Here is a 22,471-nt window from a genome sequence, read left to right as displayed (position 1 = left end):
CATACAAAACCATGTGACATTTGGCCCTAAGGAGGCATTCTTTAAAACTACAGACAGTTGGGAATGGATCATATGCCCTTCATATTACTTCACATTAACTAATGTGACACCTGTTTACCTTTCTGATAAGCTATAAAGTCCTTTCTATGACAGGGCTTTCTACGGAGCACAACAATTACTCCAACTTGCCTCCCAGCCAAGGAGAAAGGACTCTGGTTAAGAAGGAGAAGGTAGACCTGGCCCTCCATTTCCTACCATCCAAGCAAAGTGGCTCATAGCCACAACTGTCTGCCAGCTGGGGCAGTTCACAAATGAAAACGGTGGCAAAGCTTATTTGGAAATATATTTCAGTGAAATCTATGAGAATGTGGATTGGGAATCTGACTACTCATATGTGAACAACAGAGAATGGTCAATGGTGCCACATTTGAATTTCCTACTTTCTGTATGAAGAACACTTAACTAGAAGGCTGATCCCAAAGGGTTACGACAATTTAAAATTCAGTACTAAAAACAAATTACTGTCACAGTAATAGTGTGAAGCCTGAAAACACACATTCAAAGGTCAGGATAAGAAGGTGATGTGGAACTTTTACCTCATAGCAGGCATACTTATGGAATGGCGAATAGAGTAACTGCAATTGAAAAACATGGGAGAGAGAAAACATAAAGCTTTATAAAATGACAAATACAAATAAAATCACAATTGCTGGCTAATTTAGTTCTTAAGTAAGAATTTCTGGCACTCTTACATCCTGGAAAAAAGCAATCCTGAAACTTACTAGGGGAAACTTAGGGGTCTTAGGGCGGTTCACAGATCAAACTTTGGGATTCAAACAATTGATGAAATTAATTATTGTTCTATGATAATGCCCACTCTCGGAGAAACAATAAAAAAAAAAAAACAATTTTAATGAATGTTTAATCCTTATGTTTCAATCTTGAGTGGTGAAGATAGGATTGTTGTTTGGTAGAAATGCATTTTGAAAGCCTCCATTATGGGAAATTTGGTCTAATCTAATCAGGAGCACATTAACAACATTCTGATTTCTACCACTATAAAATCAAGATGTCCCAGTTGAAATAATTCAAGTTTCTAATCTTGGACCACAAATGGAGGAAATCATGCTGTGTCCTTTTCCATAAAACAGACTATGCCAAATGCAGCAGCGACATGCATTTATCTTACCCAAGTGAATGTGACCTGGAACAGCAGCACAAGGAAAAAATTAAGAAGAGTTAAACACTGGTATAATTACAGATCTCACCCCCACCCTCAAAATCCTGAACATGGAACACTCAACACCAAGCACATTTAAAATGTTTAAATTTAGCTAAGTTACTAACTGTTCATGCTCTCTTTGGAAACCTGTGAAGTTTGTAAATGTTGAGCTTGCTTCCCGAGCAAGTCACCAGCTGCAATTTCAAATTGGTTTGAAGATAAGCACATAATCCAGTTTGAAAACTAGCCCACCAAAGAGCTGTGTCAATTAAGCATGAGAATTCTAAGCAATCTGTGTTTGTTACTGAAGCCTTCGTTTCAGGCACAATGGCATTCAGGCAGAACAACATAACATGAATAGCCCTGACTCACGACTGCCTTAAGAGAACTGGATAGAACATCTATGTATTATCCATTAAAACTAAATTAATACCAAAAGAAGAGTGGTCAGAAGGCCAAATAATGATCATTTATTTTTAAATAAATAACGCAAGTGGGAAGAGGGAGTAGAAACTTCAAATAATTACAACCCCTGGACTTCTGCATTTCAGCTCTATCAAATCAATTGCAACAGATGCAACTTAATGGTAGTGGGACCAGTTACTTGCAGCTGATAAAATCGGATTACAGAGCAAAATTAAACACAAGGGTCAGTTAGAAACACTGGGAATTGTTTACTGTATGAAGAGCAATTGATCAAGTACTGCCGCTGTGAAACAGATAAGAGAATCTCTCTTTTTTTGTAAATATTTTTTTATTAATTTTCAATAAAATCTTCCAATTAAGGTAAGAGAATCTCAAGCAAACTCCATTTTAATGAACAGAAGTTCAGTAGCAGCCCCTGGTGGACCACAAGCCTGGCAAATGTAATACAACTGAATGCGCTAACTGGAGAAACACAACCCAAAAGGCAAAGCCTTGCTAATTTAAATTAGGTCAACTGAATTCTCTGAGGATGCAAGCTCGGTCAAGTCCTGAACTTGGTTGCTACGTAAATATTGTGCCATAAAATATTGTAAATTGTCTTCCACTTTTACTGTTGATTTTTTTATGTCACTAAAAAGCATATTCCTTTTCTAGACAGACTACAACTTTATAGAGCTGTTCTCTTGATACCTTTATTCAGTACTGTAATGAAACAGAGAGACATGGAAGGTACAGATGACATTTGGCAAGTGGCAGCTTACCATGGCGAGCATAAAACTGGTTGGTCTTCATTAACCTGTCTAGTGATTAGAATTCTACCACACATCAGGGGCATAGTAAAATATAAACTATATTCATAACCACCCAATGAATTCTGCACTCCCATTTTTCAGCTGTAGTAGGAACTACACATGCAAAGAGGGACACTGTAATTCCCAGTGCTGGAGCTCCGCATCTAGCACTCATAGTTGTATATGCTATTCCAGATACTGATTTTATAAAATTCTAGATACTGATTATTGCAAAGAGAAGGCGGCTGTTTTGGTTTTAATAATACATGTACTTCCTGAGCATTCAGATCTATGAGTTGCCATGTCCCAGGCCTGATTTTGTAACAGGTTTATAATCAGGTTTTATAACAAGATGCTCCAATGGATGAAGACCCCAGCCTGAGGGCTTGGCATGAAATAAAATGTACACCCTGTGTAATTCACATACACATAACTAAAATTCTGTGCACATTTGTTTGGCAGTAAGCCCCACTGAACTGAGTTAACGTGCAGAGCACTGCACTACAGAATATTAAGCAATTGTTTGCTTCTACATTTTAAGTAGATAGTATTTAGCACCTCTTTTTATTTCAAATATTAGTGAGCAATTATCTCAATGTTTGTACGTGTGGCACAGCCCAAACTTAAAGACACAGCATTGCTCTGTAGGACCACAGCATCTAAACACTTAACGAAGTTAAGAAAGTTAAGAAACACTAATCAATTCAACATAATAAGAAATAGCTTCTGCCCTGAATTTATCTTTTAATTCCCAGGCTGATAACCAAGTTGCAATCAGCCCTCCAGCTTTCCTGCAGAATGAGGCTGGCACACAAATTCCTTCCAAACTACTGTGGACATTTCCCTTACAGGAAACAGAAAATAATCCCCTTTAAAAAGCAAGTGTTATGCCTAAATCAGTAACTTATTGTCAAGAAGCTCTTCAGTGATCAAGCAACTTATTAATGCAGTACGCTTAAACAATACAACATTCCTGATCTAGCCCTGTTTGCAATTTCTTCCTATTTTATTACTGCAAGGGGTATTCAAACATGAAATAAGCATTTTAAACTATTCGTACAAGAGAAAAATGATTCATATAAAAATGTTACACTCTAGCTTTTAGTCTATAGGGAAAAATAAATATCCTAACGTCACATTCCTGGGTTTTTTTTGCTTATGTGCATGGGTGTGTGTTTGTGGTGGTAGTGAATAGACAAAAGATTCTCTGTAGTACCTACCAAGTACCAAAGATTTGTGCTAACCAAAGTACAGTGGTGCCCCGCAAGACGAATGCCTCGCAAGACGGAAAACCCGCTAGACGAAAGGGTTTTCCGTTTTGGAGGTGCTTCGCAAAACGAATTTCCTATGGGCTTGCTTCGCAAGACGAAAATGTCTTGCGAGTTCCTGCAGGTTTTTTTTCCCTTTCCCCCCTTTTTCTAAGCCGCTAAGCCGCTTATCTGCTAAGCCAATAAGCCGCTAATAGCGCTAATCCGCTAAGCCGTCAATGGGCTTGCTTCGCAAGACGAGAAAACCGCTAGACGAAGAGACTCGCGGAACGGATTCTTTTTGTCTTGCGAGGCACCACTGTAAAACTTAAAATGACATGGAAGCAAAGGGTAATTCGTCAATGTACACACTGTGTACAAACAGCATCTCAGCATCTTATTCACTCATTATTTATATGGCACCATCAGCACACATTATTATGCATTACAGCAGTATTCTTCAACCTTGGGTCCTCAAATGAGTTTTGACTACAACTCCCATCATCTCCGACCACGGGCTAAACTGGTCTATAGGGGATGATGGGAGTAAGTCCAATAACATCTAGGGACCCTATGTCGAAGAAGAGTATACACAGATAAATTATCTACACCCCAAAGAGCAAGCAGTCGGAAGAGAAAGGAGGAAAAGAGGGGACAAGGTCAGCAAGGGACAACACAAGCAAATGTAGTTCATAACTGGTTTTCCTTCAGTTGAGGATGAAGGTGTTAGAAATGGCAACACACTATTCAATTAAATAGAACACTCAGTCACTTGCACCTGTAATTACAGAAACCCTAGGAATTCTCTCCCAATTCCTTTAAAGTCATAACGAGGCTTTCCAATGAAGTCAGTGAAAAGAAGCCAAACTAGGTGTAACTTAAATCAGGATTGGATTAGAATTTGCTATTTTTTCTTTTCTTAGCTAATGACCCCAAGGCATTCAGAAGATTGGTGGTTCTGTGGAAGAATGTGTTTAACCTTTTATCCTGTACCCTCCTACCCTCTTTCCCAATGTAAATCCCTCTGTACCACAAATTTGCTGTTAGTTCCAGCAAGTGAGAAAGCAGACACAGTTGCCTTGCTTCCCTGAAAGCAGGGAGATCCTTGCTACCCTACAAAGGGAATAATCAGCAATTGCTTCTTCCTCCAGAAGATTACATTTTGGGAATGAATACTTTGAATCTCTGAACTAATCTACCTTTCCTTGTGTAGAGCATTCTGTTGAGTCAATGAAGGGAGATACGGATGGTTTGACAAAAGCCTTTATTAACGTTCCTTGGGAAATTGATAGAACAGTAAAGTTGATTTATTTGTGTTTCAAGAATAGCTTTGAGGCATGCTTCACTCTTTAAAACATTTCGCTCTCCAAGATCCCCATTCATGAAAAGAATTAGGGAGATGCAATTGTTGTATCCCTGCTGATGTATTTTATGGCATTATTTAGAAGATGGAATTCCAACATGTAATCTCCCTGGTTTTTCTGGTAATGTGCCAGGATTTAAATCAGGAATACAGCTTAATAAGCTATCATTTAGTTCCTTTGTGATAAACAGGAAAAAGTCGCCTTAGCCAGGATTCAATGTAAATCTTGCAATGCTGGGAATTAAAGAACTGTGGGAGGGTGGGATTTAATTTTCTCCCAGAAATTAAATCAAAACGTCTGTACCTCATATCTCCAAACTTCTTGCTTATGACTGTTCCAACATTGCTGAAAGCTGCTGTTGCCTTTTGACCTGCTTGACTCAGAGTCTCTTGTGTCTTCTTGTATCTAAGAATTAACAGTTATTACATTGTAAGCAAGTACCCTTTAAGTTCAAGGCATTTGCTTCTCATACTGTTCAAATCAGAAATCCATTAGAACTGTGACTGCTGTACATTAAACTCATTTGCAGATCAGCACAAGAAAAGGGGATGGTTTTACAATAGCTTACCAAATGCTAATATTCATATATGGGAGTTAACTGTATTTTATATGGCCCAAACACAAACTACTTTACCCATAGCGGAGAAATTGGTAGAAATAAAATAATAATAATGTCAGGATGTACCCAGAATTGCCAGGGCATATACAACAGGAAAAGACAAGTCTCCAACATTAAAAGTACTTTGCTGCATATTTCTCTCTAAAGCTTGTTCCTATTATAGTTAATACATTTTTATACTGTAAGCCACCCTGGGACCTTAGGTAAAGGGCAGGCAATAAATAATAATCATAATCTGCATCCCTTACCTTTCCCGCCCCACCCTGGCCACAGTGATCCATGCGACGGTCATCTCCAGGCTTGACTACTGTAATGCGCTCTACGCGGGGCTGCCCTTGAAGCTGACCCAGAAACTCCAGAGGGTGCAGAATGCTGCAGCGAGGCTCCTCACGGGGTCTCTGCCATGGTAGCATTTTCACCCAGTGTTTTTCAAACTGCACTGGCTCCCGGTAGAGTACAGGGTCAGATTTAAGGTGCTGCTTTTGACCTTTAAAGCCCTTCACGGCCTAGGACCCTCGTACCTACGGGACCGCCTCTCCCGGTATGCCCCACGGAGAGCCTCAAGGTCCATAAATAGCAACACCCTAGTGGTCCCGGGCCCTAAGGAAGTTAGATTGGCTTCAACCAGAGCCACGGCCTTTTCAACTCTGGCTCCGGCCTGGTGGAACGCTCTGCCTCATGAGACCAGGGCCCTGCAGGATCTGATTTCTTTCCGCAGGGCCTGTAAGACAGAGTTGTTCCGCCTGGCCTTTGGCTTGGAGCCAATTTGATTCCCTCCCTCTCTTTTTTCCTTTCCTTCTCCTCCTGCGATGAGGCTACATTTTAATATTTTAATGTTTCAATATTTTAATGTATTTTAATTTTGTTTTTAAGTTGTAATCATTCAAGTTGTTTTTATTATTGCTTGTAAGCCGCTCTGAGCCCGGCCTTGGCTGGGGAGGGTGGGGTATAAATAATAATAATAATAATAATAATAATAATAATAATAATAATAATTATCGCTACTACTATTATTAAACCTGTATGTGAAGAAGCATTCAAAATATTTTTACCCTTCTACAGTCTGATGAGCGAGAATATTGAGAAAAATTCTACTACTGCATTTTGCATAATATTTAGGATGGCTCCAAGATACACAAAACAGAAGTGAACAGCAAGGTGCATAAGTGGGACAGAGTCCTTGGTCACCAAATTTCATGTTTTTTCTTCCTGCTTAGAACTGCAAAGCACACCAGCACAGGCATTGTCAAGCCAATGGCAGACCACCAGTGGTGGCTGGTGGGAGGGATTGAGCCTGATGGATCACAAGTTGTGCAGAGTGTTGGGATTTTGATCAAGGAAACCCAGTTCAAATCCGCACAAAACCATTACACTCAATGGATGGTCACTGGTAAACTGCTATCTCACAGCCTTACCTACTTCAGAGTTGCAGGGATAAAATGTACCAAAGCTCCTTGGAGGAAGGTGGGGACACAACTGTAATATGTAGGCAAATAATGACAAGCCATTTCAGTAATTTTGGAACACTGCAATTATTATTCTGGGGTTCCTTGATAGTATCTAGACCACAGGTGCATATCCAAGTTGGTTTTGCTGTTTCTAACAGTCAGATAATGCAAAGAATGCTTCAACCACAATCCTCTTAAATATGCACATGGCTGATTTACGCAACATGCTCGGACTTGCTATGCTTGCATTCTTCATCAGGGTTGCTAAGCTTTTTAAAATTCAGAGGCTACCTATTCAGCTACTAATGTATTTGCTGAGTGTGCATTTTCACAGTTCACCTTCTCTTCTGCCTGGAGATATATATTTAAGGTACTAGCCTTTAAAAAATGTCATTAATAATATATTGTTCATATTTTCATTACTATTATGAAATGATAAATAAACAGAATGGCATTCAAAAAATAACTATTCAGATTTGCACATGCAGCTGGTACAACCATCACAGTAGAAACCAATGAACAAACGTTACTGCTTATTTTCTTTAAGCCAGTTCAGGAATTTTTTCTATTATTATAATGAAGATGACTGCAACTAAAGTTCTCTCTCTGTTGAGTTATTTTCCTTGTTCAAAATAGTCAGCTGAATTTTATTCAGGTTAGATGCAATGAAATCAATGGACATAATTGTGTTCTTTAAATTCCCATGGGTCCACACTGCATAAAACTTAGTTGAATGCTGTACCATGCATAGTTTCCATCCTTGGAAGGGCTCCAGTGTGCTGTGACCAATATATCTTTATGTCTGTTGTGAATAGAAAGAATGCCAGCTCCATCATGTCAGCAGTGACCATCATTAACACTGGATTTATGGTAGAATAAAACATGCAAAGTGACCCCTTGAAGGTGTATTTAAATAGATTTCAAATTACTGGAGATAGCAATGGCAACAACAAAATGGCTTTTGACTAAATGTACTGAATTTTTTGACACATGTGTATTCCATATCATCTCCAAAGAGTTCAGGGTGGCACATTAACTGGCTTTCAGTTTTATCTTCAGCAAGGATGGGGACGAAGGCAATGCAGTGAGCTTCAAAGCCCAATGGGAGTTGGAACCTAGGTCACTTTAAACAAAGTCCAATACATTAGCCATTGCACCATGCTGCCTTCATAATGAGAGGAGTACAAAGGAAAAGGGTGTGCAGGTTTTTACTTACGCAGTTGTAGTTTGCACATCATGCCAGCCCTTGCTGAAGTTCTGTTTCAGTTCATTCATCAGATTGATGCCAAGCTTTTGTTTTATTTCCACAAGATGCTTCTCTTTTGCTGCCAACACTTGTCGCAAAGTTGCAATTTCATCTTCAAGCTGAATAGAATTAGCAGAAGAAAAGTCTGCATTATTCCTCTTCATAATAAACGTAAAATGGTTTTAGGTGACGCAATGTCTTCAAGTACAAAAATGCCATGGTATTTGAATCTTTAGACCTAATAAAGTAGCGTCAAAATAATCTCACATGTATTTCATTGCTTTTCTCATTGACCTATGGACTACCAAAATCTACAAATATAAAAGACAGAAATGGCCAGGCTAGCAAACAAGCTAGGAGCAATGTGTTTGCCTGCTCATTTCTGGATTTATTAGCCATAATGGCTCAAAGTTTGTCAGGCAATGAGCTGCACAATGTCATGCGCAAGGATCTGTATGTACATATGTACTGAACAGATGGTTAGGAAGTAATTTGAGCCTTTAAGGAGAAGCAGTGTATGTAAAATAAAAATGGCTCCCATCAGTATAACCCAGAAGAGACAGAAAAAGCAGCCTAGTTAAAAAACATGCTGGGAAAGAGAAAGCTATTTTCTTTGTGTCATTATAATAAAACCAATTAAATTAAATATAGCCTTATATTTCATCTGATTATGTAAAGCAGAATAGTCAGGTTGTAAATTGGGAGGAGTACAACACAGAAGGGCTTGGGTGGGTATAACAGTCATTTCACGTTGTTTTTACTGGACTTGGAAAAACTGATTAGTCCCAGTTTAAAGAAATAAACATCTTCAGCTACTTTTCTATTATTGCAAATGTCTCATTAAATGAAACATTGCGGTGGATTATACAACGTTTAGTTTCATTTTCAAATTGTAATTCTCCAAGGTAGTCTCTTCAGAGACATATTTATCTTATGATGTGAAAAATGTTAATTCCATACACAGATAGGCCTTTCTGGATTGGGCTATTTTTAACAGAATTAAGATGAGCAAGTTTGCTGTCAATGCCCAAATGACAGCAAAGTTGCTCATCTTAATTCTGTTAAAAATAGCCCAGTCCAGAAAGGCCTATCTGTGTATGGAATTAATATTTTGCAATTTATACATATGAATATTAAGTTGCAGAACCTACGTTTTCATGGAGAACTAACTGCACAGAAGGTATCAGCTATATACACAGCAATAAGTTATAAATTATCTACCCTCAGAAGCTACTACATTTTGAATTATATGTTGAATTATATGTTCCTTAACATCCATGAAAATCTTCACATTCACTGTACACTTTGTGGATTATTCAAGAAACAATACAATTGGGAAAATGCAGTTGGAAACTGCAATACAATTGGGAAGTGGGGAATCATGGCTTTGGGGGAAATCTTAAGATGGGAATGTGACAGTTCTAAGGCTTTTAAGACAATGATACAGGGAAATATTTTCAAAGGCACTGAAAACCAGTAGGCAAACTACTCCCATTTGGAAGTACAGCAGCCACTCCAAATAGAATGAATTCATTAGAGCTCCAGAAACTTAGTAAATTCTGAAAAATTCCAAGCATTTCAAAATGCAAATCCCCAATGCATTTCCTTTGAACAATGTAATTATATACCATTTGAATGCTGTGAACAATTTAGGACAGTCTTGTGATCTGAGCTGACCTAGATTCCATTAACTGCTGTGACTACAAACAATACGTATTGTGGGATGTGCCTGGAAGATGAAGGCCTTAACCTCTGCTCACTTCACTGAAAAGGAAAGACTGGGGGACAAAGACTTACAAAAGTGAAACACAACATAATTTATGCCTGCTTTTATGACTTGAAAAGGGGTGGTGGAGACATAAAAATGAAAGAACAAATACATTATTTTCAAAGTATTACTGTATATTAATCAAAGAAACCTCATTTGTATATTTTGAACTGATGAGTTTAATGTTATTTTATTGATCACATTTATATCCAAGCTCTTTCAACTCAAGAGTGACATATGTGGAAACACGGAATCACTCCATTTTATTCTATTAAACAAACTGTATGACAGAAAAAACTGATACATGAAAGTTGCCCAAAGCACTTCATGGCTGGACAGGGCACCCCAAATTTTGGCACACTATCCATTCTAGTGCATTGGTTACATTCTCAGTGAATCCATATGCAAGAATGTTCCTGTTATTGCCCTGCCTCCAATTACATTTTATTAGAAAAAGGTTGAACTCTGCTCAATCCATGCAGGAACCACTTCACACATATGGTGGTAAGGCATACAGTCATGGTATTGGTATTCATACAATTGCTTTTATAGCAATGTGCCCAAGGAGAATTGCATGGGAAAAGATTGGCATCAGCTGTGATTTCCAAAACCAGCCCTTAGTTTGAGATGACAGATTCAGGAGACAAAGAAAGTTACCTTGACAAGTTCAGCTTTTAATTCTTCTTGCTCTTCTTCAGAAATCATGTTGGTAAAATCAACATCAGTGACCATGTCTTCATCTACTTCATGTAATACTTGCCTTTCCAACAGACCTTTGAAAGTAAGATGACAAGTTTCAGGGATTTTTTTTTCTAGATAGGAAATGCAAACTTGTTAAAACAAAACAAAACAAAACAAAACAAAACAAAACAAAACAAAACAAAACAAAACAAAACAAAACAAAACAAAACAAAACAAAACAAAACAAAACGCCTTATGCTTGTTCAAATCTCCTTTAAATCTTTTTTTCTGAATTAGTAAGGATCTTAACAAAGAGGGACCATCATGTAGAAGAATAGCAAATGCTTTGTGTGCAGAATGAGTCAGATTTGATATCTAATTAACAGATGATTAGGTTCCAGAGGTGGAAAAGACCTCTGCTTGACAATTTGGAAATCCATTGCTAGCTTCAGCACTGCTACTGCCATTTTCAGCAAGTCACTCAGCACCAAATCATAAAACAAAGCAAAAGAACAGAAGCAAAACAAACAAAAAACCCAGAGCAGCCAACGTCTAAATATTTAACAAGCTGAAATAATGTATATGAGATACACACACACACACACTCAAACAAACAGCAACAAAAACATCAGTTTATGTCAATTGTACTGGAAAGATGTAAAATTAGGTCTGATTATCAAAATATCTTTGGGGACTTCTTTATTTGATCCACAATGACTCTTTATTCCCACTTTAGAATATGTACAAGGGAAAACAGTTATGTACATCAGATGAATACCAAATCCCAACTTGCAGAATATGAGAGTGCAATTGCCCTCCTGTCCCACTTGTAGGCTTCTGCTAGGCATCTGTTTGGGCACTGTAAGAACAGAATGCTGGACTAGATGGGCCTAGATCCAGCAGGGCTCTTCTTTTGAGCCAAGTGGATTTTCACACATAGGTCACGGTATGTGCACACCAGTCTTTTGTTTCCAGAAAGGCCATTTCAAGTCACAACACAATCAATTAGTGCAGGAGAAATAAAAATCCATATGAAAGAGCTACCGAAGCACCAGTGTACAGTCTACATTGTACAGTCACCCGGAATATAACCACAATGTTACCTTGCTGGAAAATGTGGTGATTTGAAAAATGAAATATATACCTTTTAATTACCACTTATATACATGGAAAAGAGAAACACATTGTTGAAAATAAAATTATTTTACTGAGAGCATCCACTCTTCTGCTAGGAGATGTTATAACACAAGTTTTGTCACAAAAAATTAGTGGGAACCAGGCTGGATAAAAATCATAATTTTTTTAATTTAAATCAGTTTTTTTATTTAAATAATTTTTTTTATTTAAATTGGATTTTTAAAATAAAATGCTTTTGGAGGAAAAATCTATTTCTATTTAAGTTACATTATAGTCCAAAGGCTATTAAGATCAGGAAATAAGGATTAGTTTAAGTTTTTCATGTGTGCTAAAACTTTAAAAAAAATTGTTTAACTGCATCAGTTAACAAATATGGATACATATGCTATAATGTTATTGTTTTAGTTAAGTAAATTGTTTAAATTGTTATTAAGGAAATGATTATTTTTCTCCTTCCAATAAAGTACAGCAGAAAAGTTGTCCAAATATAAACAGTTAAATTATGAAACCTCACCATAATTTCATAATTATCAGTCTATGTATTTCTAATAGTATTAACCAAATCAGTAATTTTTGATATAACTGTAAAAACTACTCTGAAAATGTGTTATTCCAAAAATGAAACCTTCATCTGGTTGTAAATATTAAGATGATACCAGCAAGAATGAGTCTTTCTGTAAAAAATGATTTAAACGCAACACAGAATAACTGAATCTGGGATCTTTTTACATGCACAAAGATCATCTGCACCCTGTCCTCCACGCTCCATAGACAAGACCTAAAAGTTGCAATCTATTTTATTTTGTACATAAAATATACTCAAATGATGTACCTAGCCTCTTAGCTTCATATGGCATTTCCATTTACAACTTGTCAAAAGAAGGAATATTCTCTTTAAACAGACCTGTGTAAACTGAACATAGAATTTGTTCTATACTCATATTCTTACTCTCCCTTCAAAATATGCTGCTAAGCAACAAGCAGCCCAGTTCCCAAATGTTGCCATCTGCGTGTATATTTATTGTCTTGACCTAACAGAAATAAGAATGTCATAAGGACACCATAGCACCAATTTAGATGTATTGGTATTCCTAATATCCACAAAATGCAGTTCTAACACACAAAATATGATTCTTTTTATCCATGTAGCAATCTATACCTTCCGTTTCCATTTAAGATTTCTGCAATTTCACCACCTTGAAAGTAAATACAGCCACTTTTCCCTGTTGTTATTCTATCAGTACCAGCAAGCTGAAATCCATTTTCTGTCAAATGGACCAATGATCATGTCCAGCTGGAAACTGAGCCAAATATTTTTAGTTATTTGTTCCTTGTAAAAATGAACCAATAAGACAGATGAGGTGTGTCCCCAACTGATTCACCCCTATAAATAAATAATCTCTAGACATTCCTATATAAACCCTTGAAAACTGCAGATGACATTTGTTCAAACCCAATGAAGGTGTATTATAGAATCATAGAGTTGGAAGAGACCACAAGGGCCATCAAGTCCAACCCCCTGCCAAGCAGGAAACACCATCAGAGTACTCCTGACATATGGTCGTCAAGCCTCTGCTTAAAGACCTCCAAAGAAGGAGACTCCACCACACTCCTTGGCAGCAAATTCCACTGTCAAACAGCTCTCACTGTCAGGAAGTTCTTCCTAATGTTTAGGTGGAATCTTTTTTCTTGTAGTTTGGAACCATTGCTCCGTGTCCGCTTCTCTGGAGCAGCAGAAAACAACCTTTCTCCCTCCTCTATGTGACATCCTTTTATATATTTGAACATGGCTATCATATCACCCCTTAACCTCCTCTTCTCCAGGCTAAACATGCCCAGCTCCCTTAGCCGTTCCTCATAAGGCATCGTTTCCAGGCCTTTGACCATTTTGGTTGCCCTCCTCTGGACACGTTCCAGTTTGTCAGTGTCCTTCTTGAACTGTGGTGCCCAGAACTGGACACAGTACTCCAGGTGAGGTCTGACCAGAGCAGAATACAGTGGCACTATTACTTCCCTTGATCTAGATGCTATACTCCTATTGATGCAGCCCAGAATTGCATTGGCTTTTTTAGCTGCCGCATCACACTGTTGGCTCATGTCAAGCTTGTGGTCAACCAAGACTCCTAGATCCTTTTCACATGTACTGCTCTCAAGCCAGGTGTCACCCATCTTGTATTTGTGCCTCTCATTTTTTTTGCCCAAGTGCAATACTTTACATTTCTCCCTGTTAAAATTCATCTTGTTTGTTTGGGCCCAGTTCTCTAATCTGTCAAGGTCATTTTGAAGTGTGATCCTGTCCTCTGGGGTGTTAGCCACCCCTCCCAGTTTGGTGTCATCTGCAAATTTGATCAGGATGCCCTTGAGTCCATCATCCAAGTCGTTGATAAAGATGTTGAATAAGACCGGGCCCAAGACAGAACCCTGTGGCACCCCACTAGTCACTCTTCTCCAGGATGAAGAGGAACCATTGATGAGCACCCTTTGGGTTCGGTCAGTCAGCCAGTTACAAATCCACTGAGTGGTAGCATAGTCAAGTCCGCATTTTACCAGCTTCTTTACAAGAATATCATGGGGCACCTTGTCAAATGCCTTGCTGAAATCAAGGTAGACTACATCCACTGCGTTCCCTTCATCTACCAGGCTTGTAATTCTGTCAAAAAACGAGATCAGGTTAGTCTGACATGACTTATTTTTCAGAAATCCATGCTGACTATTGGTGATCACAGCATTCCTTTCTAGGTGCTCACAGACTGTTTGCTTAATGATCTGCTCCAGAATCTTCCCTGGTATTGATGTCAGACTGACTGGGCGGTAATTATTTGGGTCCTCTCTTTTCCCCTTTTTGAAAATAGGGACAACATCATTATTATTATTATTATTATTATTATTATTATTATTATTATTATTTGTGTACCGCCCTTCATCCATAGGTCTTAGGGCAGTTCACAACATAAAAATGCAAGATAAAACATACAGAATACATAATAAAAACAAAAAACCAATAACCGCTTTCCCACAAACACATTTAAAAGGCCACAATGCAAATTAGTCAAAGTTATAGAGAAACATTTTTGCCTGGTACCAAAATATATGTAATGAAGACACCAGATAAGTCTCCTTGGGGGCATTCCACAAATGGGGAGCTACTGCGGAAAACACTCATTCTCATGTTGCTACCCCTGGATCTCTCGTAGGAGAGGCACATGAGGAAGGGCATCAGATGATGATCACAGGGTCCGAATCAATTCATATGATGAAAGACAGTCCTTGAGGTATTGTGGCCCTGAGTCATTCAGGGCTTAATGGTCAAAACCAGCACTTTGAACTGGGCCCAGAAACTAATTGGCAGCCAGTGCAGTCGGGTCAGGATCGGTGTAACCATCTTGCCCTGATGAGCAACCTGGCCACCAAATTCTGCACCAGCTGATGTTTCCGAACTGGCTTCAAAGGGAGCCCCAAGCACAGTGCATTATAGCAATCTAACCTAGAGGTTACCAGAGCCTACATGACAGAAGTTATGCTGTCCCTGTCCAGATATGGGCACAGCTGATGGAAGGCCATGGAGCCTCTAGTGACAACAAAGGATCCAGAAGTACTCCCAAGCTATGTACTGGCTTCTTCAGAGGGAGTTGTCCCATCAGGAGCAACACTCTGGATATACCCTTGATAGCTCCCAGAAATCAAATGAGCCATAATACAGTATTCCCCGAATTTGAAAACTCTTCTTTTGTGAAGAGTTTTTGTCCCCCAAATTCCTAGAATTGTCTTCAGTATAACATAAATATGCTTCTCTGCAGCTTTATACCAAGGCAGCTCTTCTGTTGTTCGGTTTCAGAAAACTTAATAAAAGACATCCATATGTCACAGTGCAAACCTTTCTAACCTTCCTCTTGCAAGCAACAGATCAGAATACTATTCAAGCATTCTTTGAAATGCATGACATTATGCCTAAATAGCTTTTTATGCAACTATTTATTTCATAATGATTAGATTTCAGTAGGAAGTACAATATGTAAATGGATGGCAAACAGGAAGCACTTAGTACAAAACACTACATTCATTCCACACTTACTAAGACATATGGTATTTACTGGAATGTAATGCTCACCTTTTTTGGCCAAATTATGTTGCGAAAATTAAGGTGTGCATTAGATTTGATGGCAAATTTACATTCGCCAGCAAATACTTTTTTTGGTTTCAAGGTTCTGAAAATTGAGGTGTGCGTTAGATTTGATGGCGCATTAGACTCAAGTAAATACAGTATTTCTAGGATCTAGGACTGGCAACATGTTTCAAAGCCTAGATGCTAGGCCCAGATATCTATGCACCTGATCAATTGAGGGCTCAAGATTTTTCAAGTTCTACTGTTATGATATTGCTTCATTAATGTATTTTAATACAATGATGACATATGGATAACCAAATTGTCACTTCTCAAAGCCAGCCACTTTCAGTCTGGCTGCCACTAGCCTTTTCCCCACTACACACATCCACTTTTAAGACATCTAGCCACCAGGAAACCTGAACAGAAATTCAAAAGGGGTGGAGTTGAAATCAGCACACCCAAGTCACTTGAACTATTCGTTTCTATTGTACTAAACTGATCTGCACTGTGATTGCGTCAACAGCCTAGACCCTCTAGATCTGCTGCAGTGTTGATTCTAAAGAACATAGCTGCCACAGAAGGAAAGGAGATGCCTGGACTGAGTATAACAGATCATCATCATCAACATCATCATCATCCCTATGATGACAACAAAACTCATTCTAAAGCCGACAACACTGTGAGGGGTAAAATAGAATCAATACCCTTGCCGATCACAGCAGATAGTGCCACAGTACTTCTAAAGCCAACATGGCTCCCATCAGGTGGAATGGATCTCTGAGTGGCACAATCCTTCTAAGAGGGTATCAGTACAGTTACAGCATTGTTTCAATGGTGCTGCTAATATTCCCCTTAACAGATGACCATATTCTAAATGGCACAAGACTTCAATCCTTTTAAATACATTGGAGTATGACAACAGAGTTTACCCATCACCGTGGCAATGTGATTGGGGAAAAAATCTCTCCAGAGCTCTAAAAATGCCAGCAGGAAAACCTGTCTAGGTTTGAAACAATATGTCAAGCACAAGTACTGTGCTGCCACTTTTCATTATCCAGTATTTTCAAGCCCATAAATAATTCTGTGCCTCCCAATAATCATGCCTGCACCAGCCACAATTTGCAAGACCTCATACTTGATCCCAATCTGAAGAAACTCAATTCATACCACCACATGTCAGTCTTTTTATCTGGACTATTTGGGAAGGTAAACGAAGCAACGAAACAGGCAGGCACTTCCTTTCTCAGCAGCAAGCTAACTTTTGGAGAGTGTAGAGATGTAGAAAAGATCCTCCTATCCCCCCCCCCCCTTAATCACATACACTGGAAAATAAGCAAGTGGAATAGATTGCTTCTTTGGTATGCCTTTTCGCTAACCACCATCATAACTGGAAGACGTGATAAGCAAACATAGAAAATAAATTTCAGTGCATCAGCCTTGGAAGCACCAATGAGAGTGCAAGCCCACCTCCCAGGAAAAGAAATTGCACATGTGTGGAATCAGGGATTTATGGATTGTGACCCTCCTTATTACAGAAAAGAAACTGTTTACTAGGAAATCCTTTATCTTCGAACTTATTTCTTGCTTTCCTATTTAGTTGCAATTGAGGGGAAAAGGACTGCCATCTAGCCTTTTGCCATGACATTTGTATTCTGTCCTTCTCCAAAGAGTTAAAGGTTGCATAGATCTACGATAATTTTTATCTTCACACCAACCCTGTGAGACAGGTGTGGCTGAGTGCATATTTATTTATTTTTTCCAAGTTAGCTTTTTTATTTTTATTTTTATAATATTTATTAATAAACATACATAATAACATAGTATTTTCCAATATCCACATTTCATTCTCATCCTTGGACTTCCTCACAACTCTTGTTCCTGCATTCTAAACTCATAAATTTTGCCAGCAAATTATTAAGTTGATTCCGTACATCTAATATAATTTCCCAAGATTAAATTTCAAATTTCGGAATTTAGAGTCACTCTTTTAGAGACTTAATTATAAAATACTGTTTAACCAAAATTTGTCTTTTCTTCCAATTACACTTAAATTTATGTTTTTTATAGCTAATTTGTTGAAGCCATATTGTTACTAATCTTACATCTTTCTTAACATTCATGCAATTTACAATATTTTTGTAGATAGTCCTTAAATTTCTTCCAGTCCTCCTCCACCAGTTCTTCTCCCAGGTCTCGGATTCTGCCAGTCATCTCCGCCAGTTCCATATAGTCCATCAGTTGCATCTGCCATTCTTCCAGTGTGGGCAAATCTTGAGTTTTCCAACATTTGGCGATGAGTATCCTTGCTGCTGTTGTAGCATACATAAAAAAGGTTCGATCTTTCTTTTGCACACTCTGGCCTACAATGCCTAAGAGAAAGGCCTCTGGTTTCTTAGGGAAGGTATACTTAAATACCTTTTTCAGCTCATTATATATCATTTCCCAGAAAACCTTCACTCTAGGGCAAGTCCACCAGAGGTGAAAGAATGTTCCTTCAGCTTCTTTACACTTCCAACATTTATTGTCAGACAAGTGATATATCTTTGCAAGCTTGACTGGAGTCATGTACCACCTATATATCATTTTCATAATATTTTCTTTCAAGGCATTACATGCCGTGAATCTCAAACCTGTGGTGGCTGAGTGCATATTTAGCCCTAGGATTTCTACAGCTAAGCACCACACTGGCTTTCAACTCACATTAACTCATATTACTTTAGATTGATGAAACTATGGAAAGATATTTGCACAATTAATTAGTTATGGTAGAAATTTCCTCCTCTTGAATGTAGTCTAAAAAAACAACAACTGGTCCAATGTTCTTAACTGGTGCTTACAGGCATTGCCCAACTATGTCACAAACACAAAGGATTTTAATAGACATGTTGTGTATATTTTACAAAATACAGTGAGAAGTTCTGGGGTGCCTGGGGTAGCTCAATTAGAGACATACTGTAAAATGTCAGGTTCAAATTATCCATGAAGTACAGCACATGCTGACCCAGCTAACATATGTTTCTCTGTTGCTGCCTGATCTACATTTCTATTTCTCTCCATCACATGTACAACCTTCTTTATCATCAGCTTGTGCACCTAATTAATTCAGACCTTATGACAACTTAAATGGCACATCAAGTGCATTCAAAAGAAACAACACAGAAAGAAACTTTGGAAATTACAGGAGTTCTCTGCTTCCTCCCAAACAGCTGCTTGATTATGGGTAGTTGCCAAATGCTCTCACATTTGCTTAATTATTTTAGTTAAAATGCCACCCTTCAGCAATATGTACTCAAGCCAACTGAACAATATCATTTCTTTACAGGCAGTGCATAGACTTATTATACTTCTTTCCTGCTGCTTAAACTAATATTTGAAGTCAATAGTTCTTTAAAAGCAAATTGCCATTGCTTTGTTGATTAACTGCTAGAGTGGTGTTGTGCAAATTGGGGGAAGTCATGCTACTGAAAATATTCTATTTCAGGACAGCGTCATTAATCCAGGGCCCTGAATGATACAGAGGTTCTAGCCTGAACAATGGTTCCATTAGGCCTAGAGATGTTAACTGTACCGTAGTTAACAGACGTTAAGAGGAACAGATGAACTTAGAAAGGAATGCTGGACTCATTGTCATAATTCACACTTTTTCAGAGATTGAGGACACTTTGTATTAGGCTGCTTCTGCTCTCACTTCTAGGATAGGGCCAATAAAATGTTAGCAAATGTGACATTCTCCCTGACAGTGGAAGAACTCTTACCCAAACCCAGAGATAAGAGGAAACAAGAAAGTTATTCATAAAACACAGATACTGGAATCTTCACATCAACTCTATAAAAAAGAGGAAAGAAAGGCTGATGGCAGAGAATGACAATCTTTATGATTCTCAATAAAGTAAAACAATCTTCTCCTTTTGGATTTGTCAAAACACTTGTTCAATTCTGGTGCTTTCCCTTTTTGGTTGCAGGGTTAACCGGCATTCCTAATACTTATCCAGTGTGCTTGATTCATATTTTGTGGTTTTGCTATTCTATATTGTTTTGGTTGAGTTATTGTGTTTTATTATACATTTTTATATAATTCTTTTGTATTAGGAAGTGCTGTTTGTATTTGTACTTATTGTTGAGCCACTTTGAGCTGAACTTGGCCGTTGGAAAAGCAGCATACAAATATTAACAACCATTACAATTAACTCTACTCTAAAAATTAAAAAAAGAGCAGCTAGTCATAGACTACCTTGTCAACCAAGGGAAAAGTAAGCTCTCCAAGTGGAGAAAAGGAATGGAGATAGAGGGAAAGCTCCAGCTAAAACCTTACTACTTGATAAATGAGACTCACAAAGTGCTTTAAATATAAGCTGCATAACAACAAATACAAGAAAGCAAATATCTAAACCCTCAAGGTTTGTCCTACATTTGCTGGCATATCAGAATGCCTGGGAAATATTTCTATTCTCTATGTTATAGAAAATGTGGAACAAAGAACAATACTCTTGGTTCAAACTGATTTTTAAGTAAAGTATATGCTGACATAATTAATAATGCACAAAGTGGTTCAACATTTCTTCTGCAAAATGACTGTTTGATTTGGGACAATCAAATTTTGGCTGAATAAACTAGGAAGTGCCCAAGCCGCATGCACCCGAACCACTTCACTCTGTATGCTCCTTTATCCTTCACTTTTTTTTCCATGCAAGTGACAAAATAAACTTGCAAGTACCAATTAAACAGAGCTTCCTGTTCATGTCAAAACTGTGAACTACAATTAACAGCTTCCAAACAAGCCCTAAAGTTGGCTTCTGATTTTAGCTTGTTTGGATGCAATTAATCATGATTCCTGGCAGGGCCATCTTAAGCGTATCTGGCACCGTGATGCAAAGATTCCTCCGGCGCCCCCCCCCCCCATTTCCAGGAGTTGTCAACCTTTTTTTAGGGGTGGAACCCCAAAGTTGTTGACCTTTTTTAGGGAAGGTTCCCCAGAGTTGTCAACTTTTTGATCATTGCAGTGGGCTGGACTAAATGACCCTTGGGTCCCTTCCAACTTTACAATTCTAAGATTTAATAAAAGGTCCTTACAACATAATGCAGTTTAGTACCATATGATTAAGCAATTAAAAATAAATGTGTCCCCCAACCCTAAAAATAATGCACTCAGATAAACTGGTCTGTGCAGATCTTTTTGGGTAAGATACTTCAGTCATAATAACAGGCTACATCCAGCTAAAACCTACTTAGGGCAAACCCTTTGAAATTAATGTTTGGATTTTTAATTAATTTCAGTGAGTCTACTCTGAGCAGGACTAGCATCTGAGGCAAAAATATTATACAGTGGAACCTCGGGTTGCGATCTCTGTGGGAGGCATGTTCACAACCCACAGGGCCGCGTATGCGCACATGCGGGTCACAATTTGGCGCTTCTGTGCATGCGCAAGTGCCGAAACCCGGAAGTAACCTGTTCTGGTACTTCCGGGTTTGGCGCAGTGCACAACCCGAAAACGCGTAACCTGAAGCCTCTGTAACCCGAGGTACCACTGTATAGTAATAACCAACAGAAGCATTCTCGGCACTGTAAAAATATATAAGCTTACAAATTGAACACCGATTCTTCCCAAATTACATAAATGGTTAATGACCATGTTAAAAATAACCATCAGGGGATATAGGGGAGCCAAATGACAGTTAGTCCAGCCAAGTCAAGGGAGGGAGCCTCCCTCAGACTCTAGAGCTAGACAGTATGGCCACAGATGCAGATTGTTCTAGCTTGGCTCCAAGTACAACAGGCCTATCAAATATGACATGGCGATAACTAGGATATTTCTGAGATTGAGATATGAACGAATTCAAATTACATGCTGCAGCTCATCAGCTCTTAATATATTCCCAGTTGTCTTTTGTGGTGAAGAATTTAATTCTTCAGAATATTATTGATGAATTCCATTTACAAAATGGGAAGCAAGCCAAAAATGGGGGGAAACGCATTATGCTTCAATCCAAGCTAGAATTATTAGACAAGCCAAAAACTGCAGTTCAAACCCTTTCATTTTGTTTAATCAGCTTCTTTAAACCACTAAACAAAGGGTTCAAGGAGCATGCCTGTTACTTGAAAATGCTTGTTCCCTGTGTGGGTACCAAACAATACACCAACCTTTTCTTCCCCTCATAACCTTTTCACAACAGCAAAAAATTAAATACCCCTTTACAGGCCCCACAGAATAAATAATAATATGTAGAAAGCATGTAAGCAGCACAGGCACTACATGTATTCTGGGTAATCCCTCAAAATAAGGTTTAACTGCTAAGTCATTTTGCCAACACTATAAGGAAGGTGAACAGAGAGTGCTCTGGCCTTTGATGCCCATTTAGATCTACAATTAATAATTAAATGCCACACACTGAGTAAAACTGCAGATAAGAGTGTGCTGT

The 22,471-nt window shown here is 38.3% G+C and overlaps 2 protein-coding genes across 4 annotated transcripts in view; one reads left to right on the top strand and one right to left on the bottom strand.

The window, feature by feature from the left end:
- The window catches only part of TPD52L1 (TPD52 like 1), a 30,729-nt gene that overhangs the window by 4,378 nt on the left and 3,880 nt on the right, over positions 1–22,471 (bottom strand). For 2 of the 3 annotated variants that reach the window (XM_081856262.1, XM_081856264.1), the window contains exons 2-6: positions 10,789–10,904; positions 8,334–8,482; positions 5,354–5,455; positions 1,190–1,204; positions 597–635 (exon numbers count right to left, since the gene is read on the bottom strand). In XM_081856262.1, coding sequence (XP_081712388.1) covers positions 597–635; positions 1,190–1,204; positions 5,354–5,455; positions 8,334–8,482; positions 10,789–10,904 — 421 coding nt within the window. The remainder of the gene's footprint in view (positions 1–596; positions 636–1,189; positions 1,205–5,353; positions 5,456–8,333; positions 8,483–10,788; positions 10,905–22,471) is intronic. The other variant, XM_081856263.1, reaches the window with a different exon arrangement.
- Positions 1–22,471, top strand: part of HDDC2 (HD domain containing 2) — a 39,123-nt gene that overhangs the window by 14,918 nt on the left and 1,734 nt on the right. The window lies entirely within an intron of this gene.

The sequence above is a fragment of the Podarcis erhardii genome, assembly GCF_964252035.2.
Source record: "Podarcis erhardii genome assembly, chromosome: 3".
In the NCBI taxonomy this organism is placed as follows: domain Eukaryota; kingdom Metazoa; phylum Chordata; class Lepidosauria; order Squamata; family Lacertidae; genus Podarcis; species Podarcis erhardii.
The sequence above is the reverse complement of the archived record's forward strand: the minus strand, read 5'-3'. Positions and strand labels throughout refer to the sequence as shown.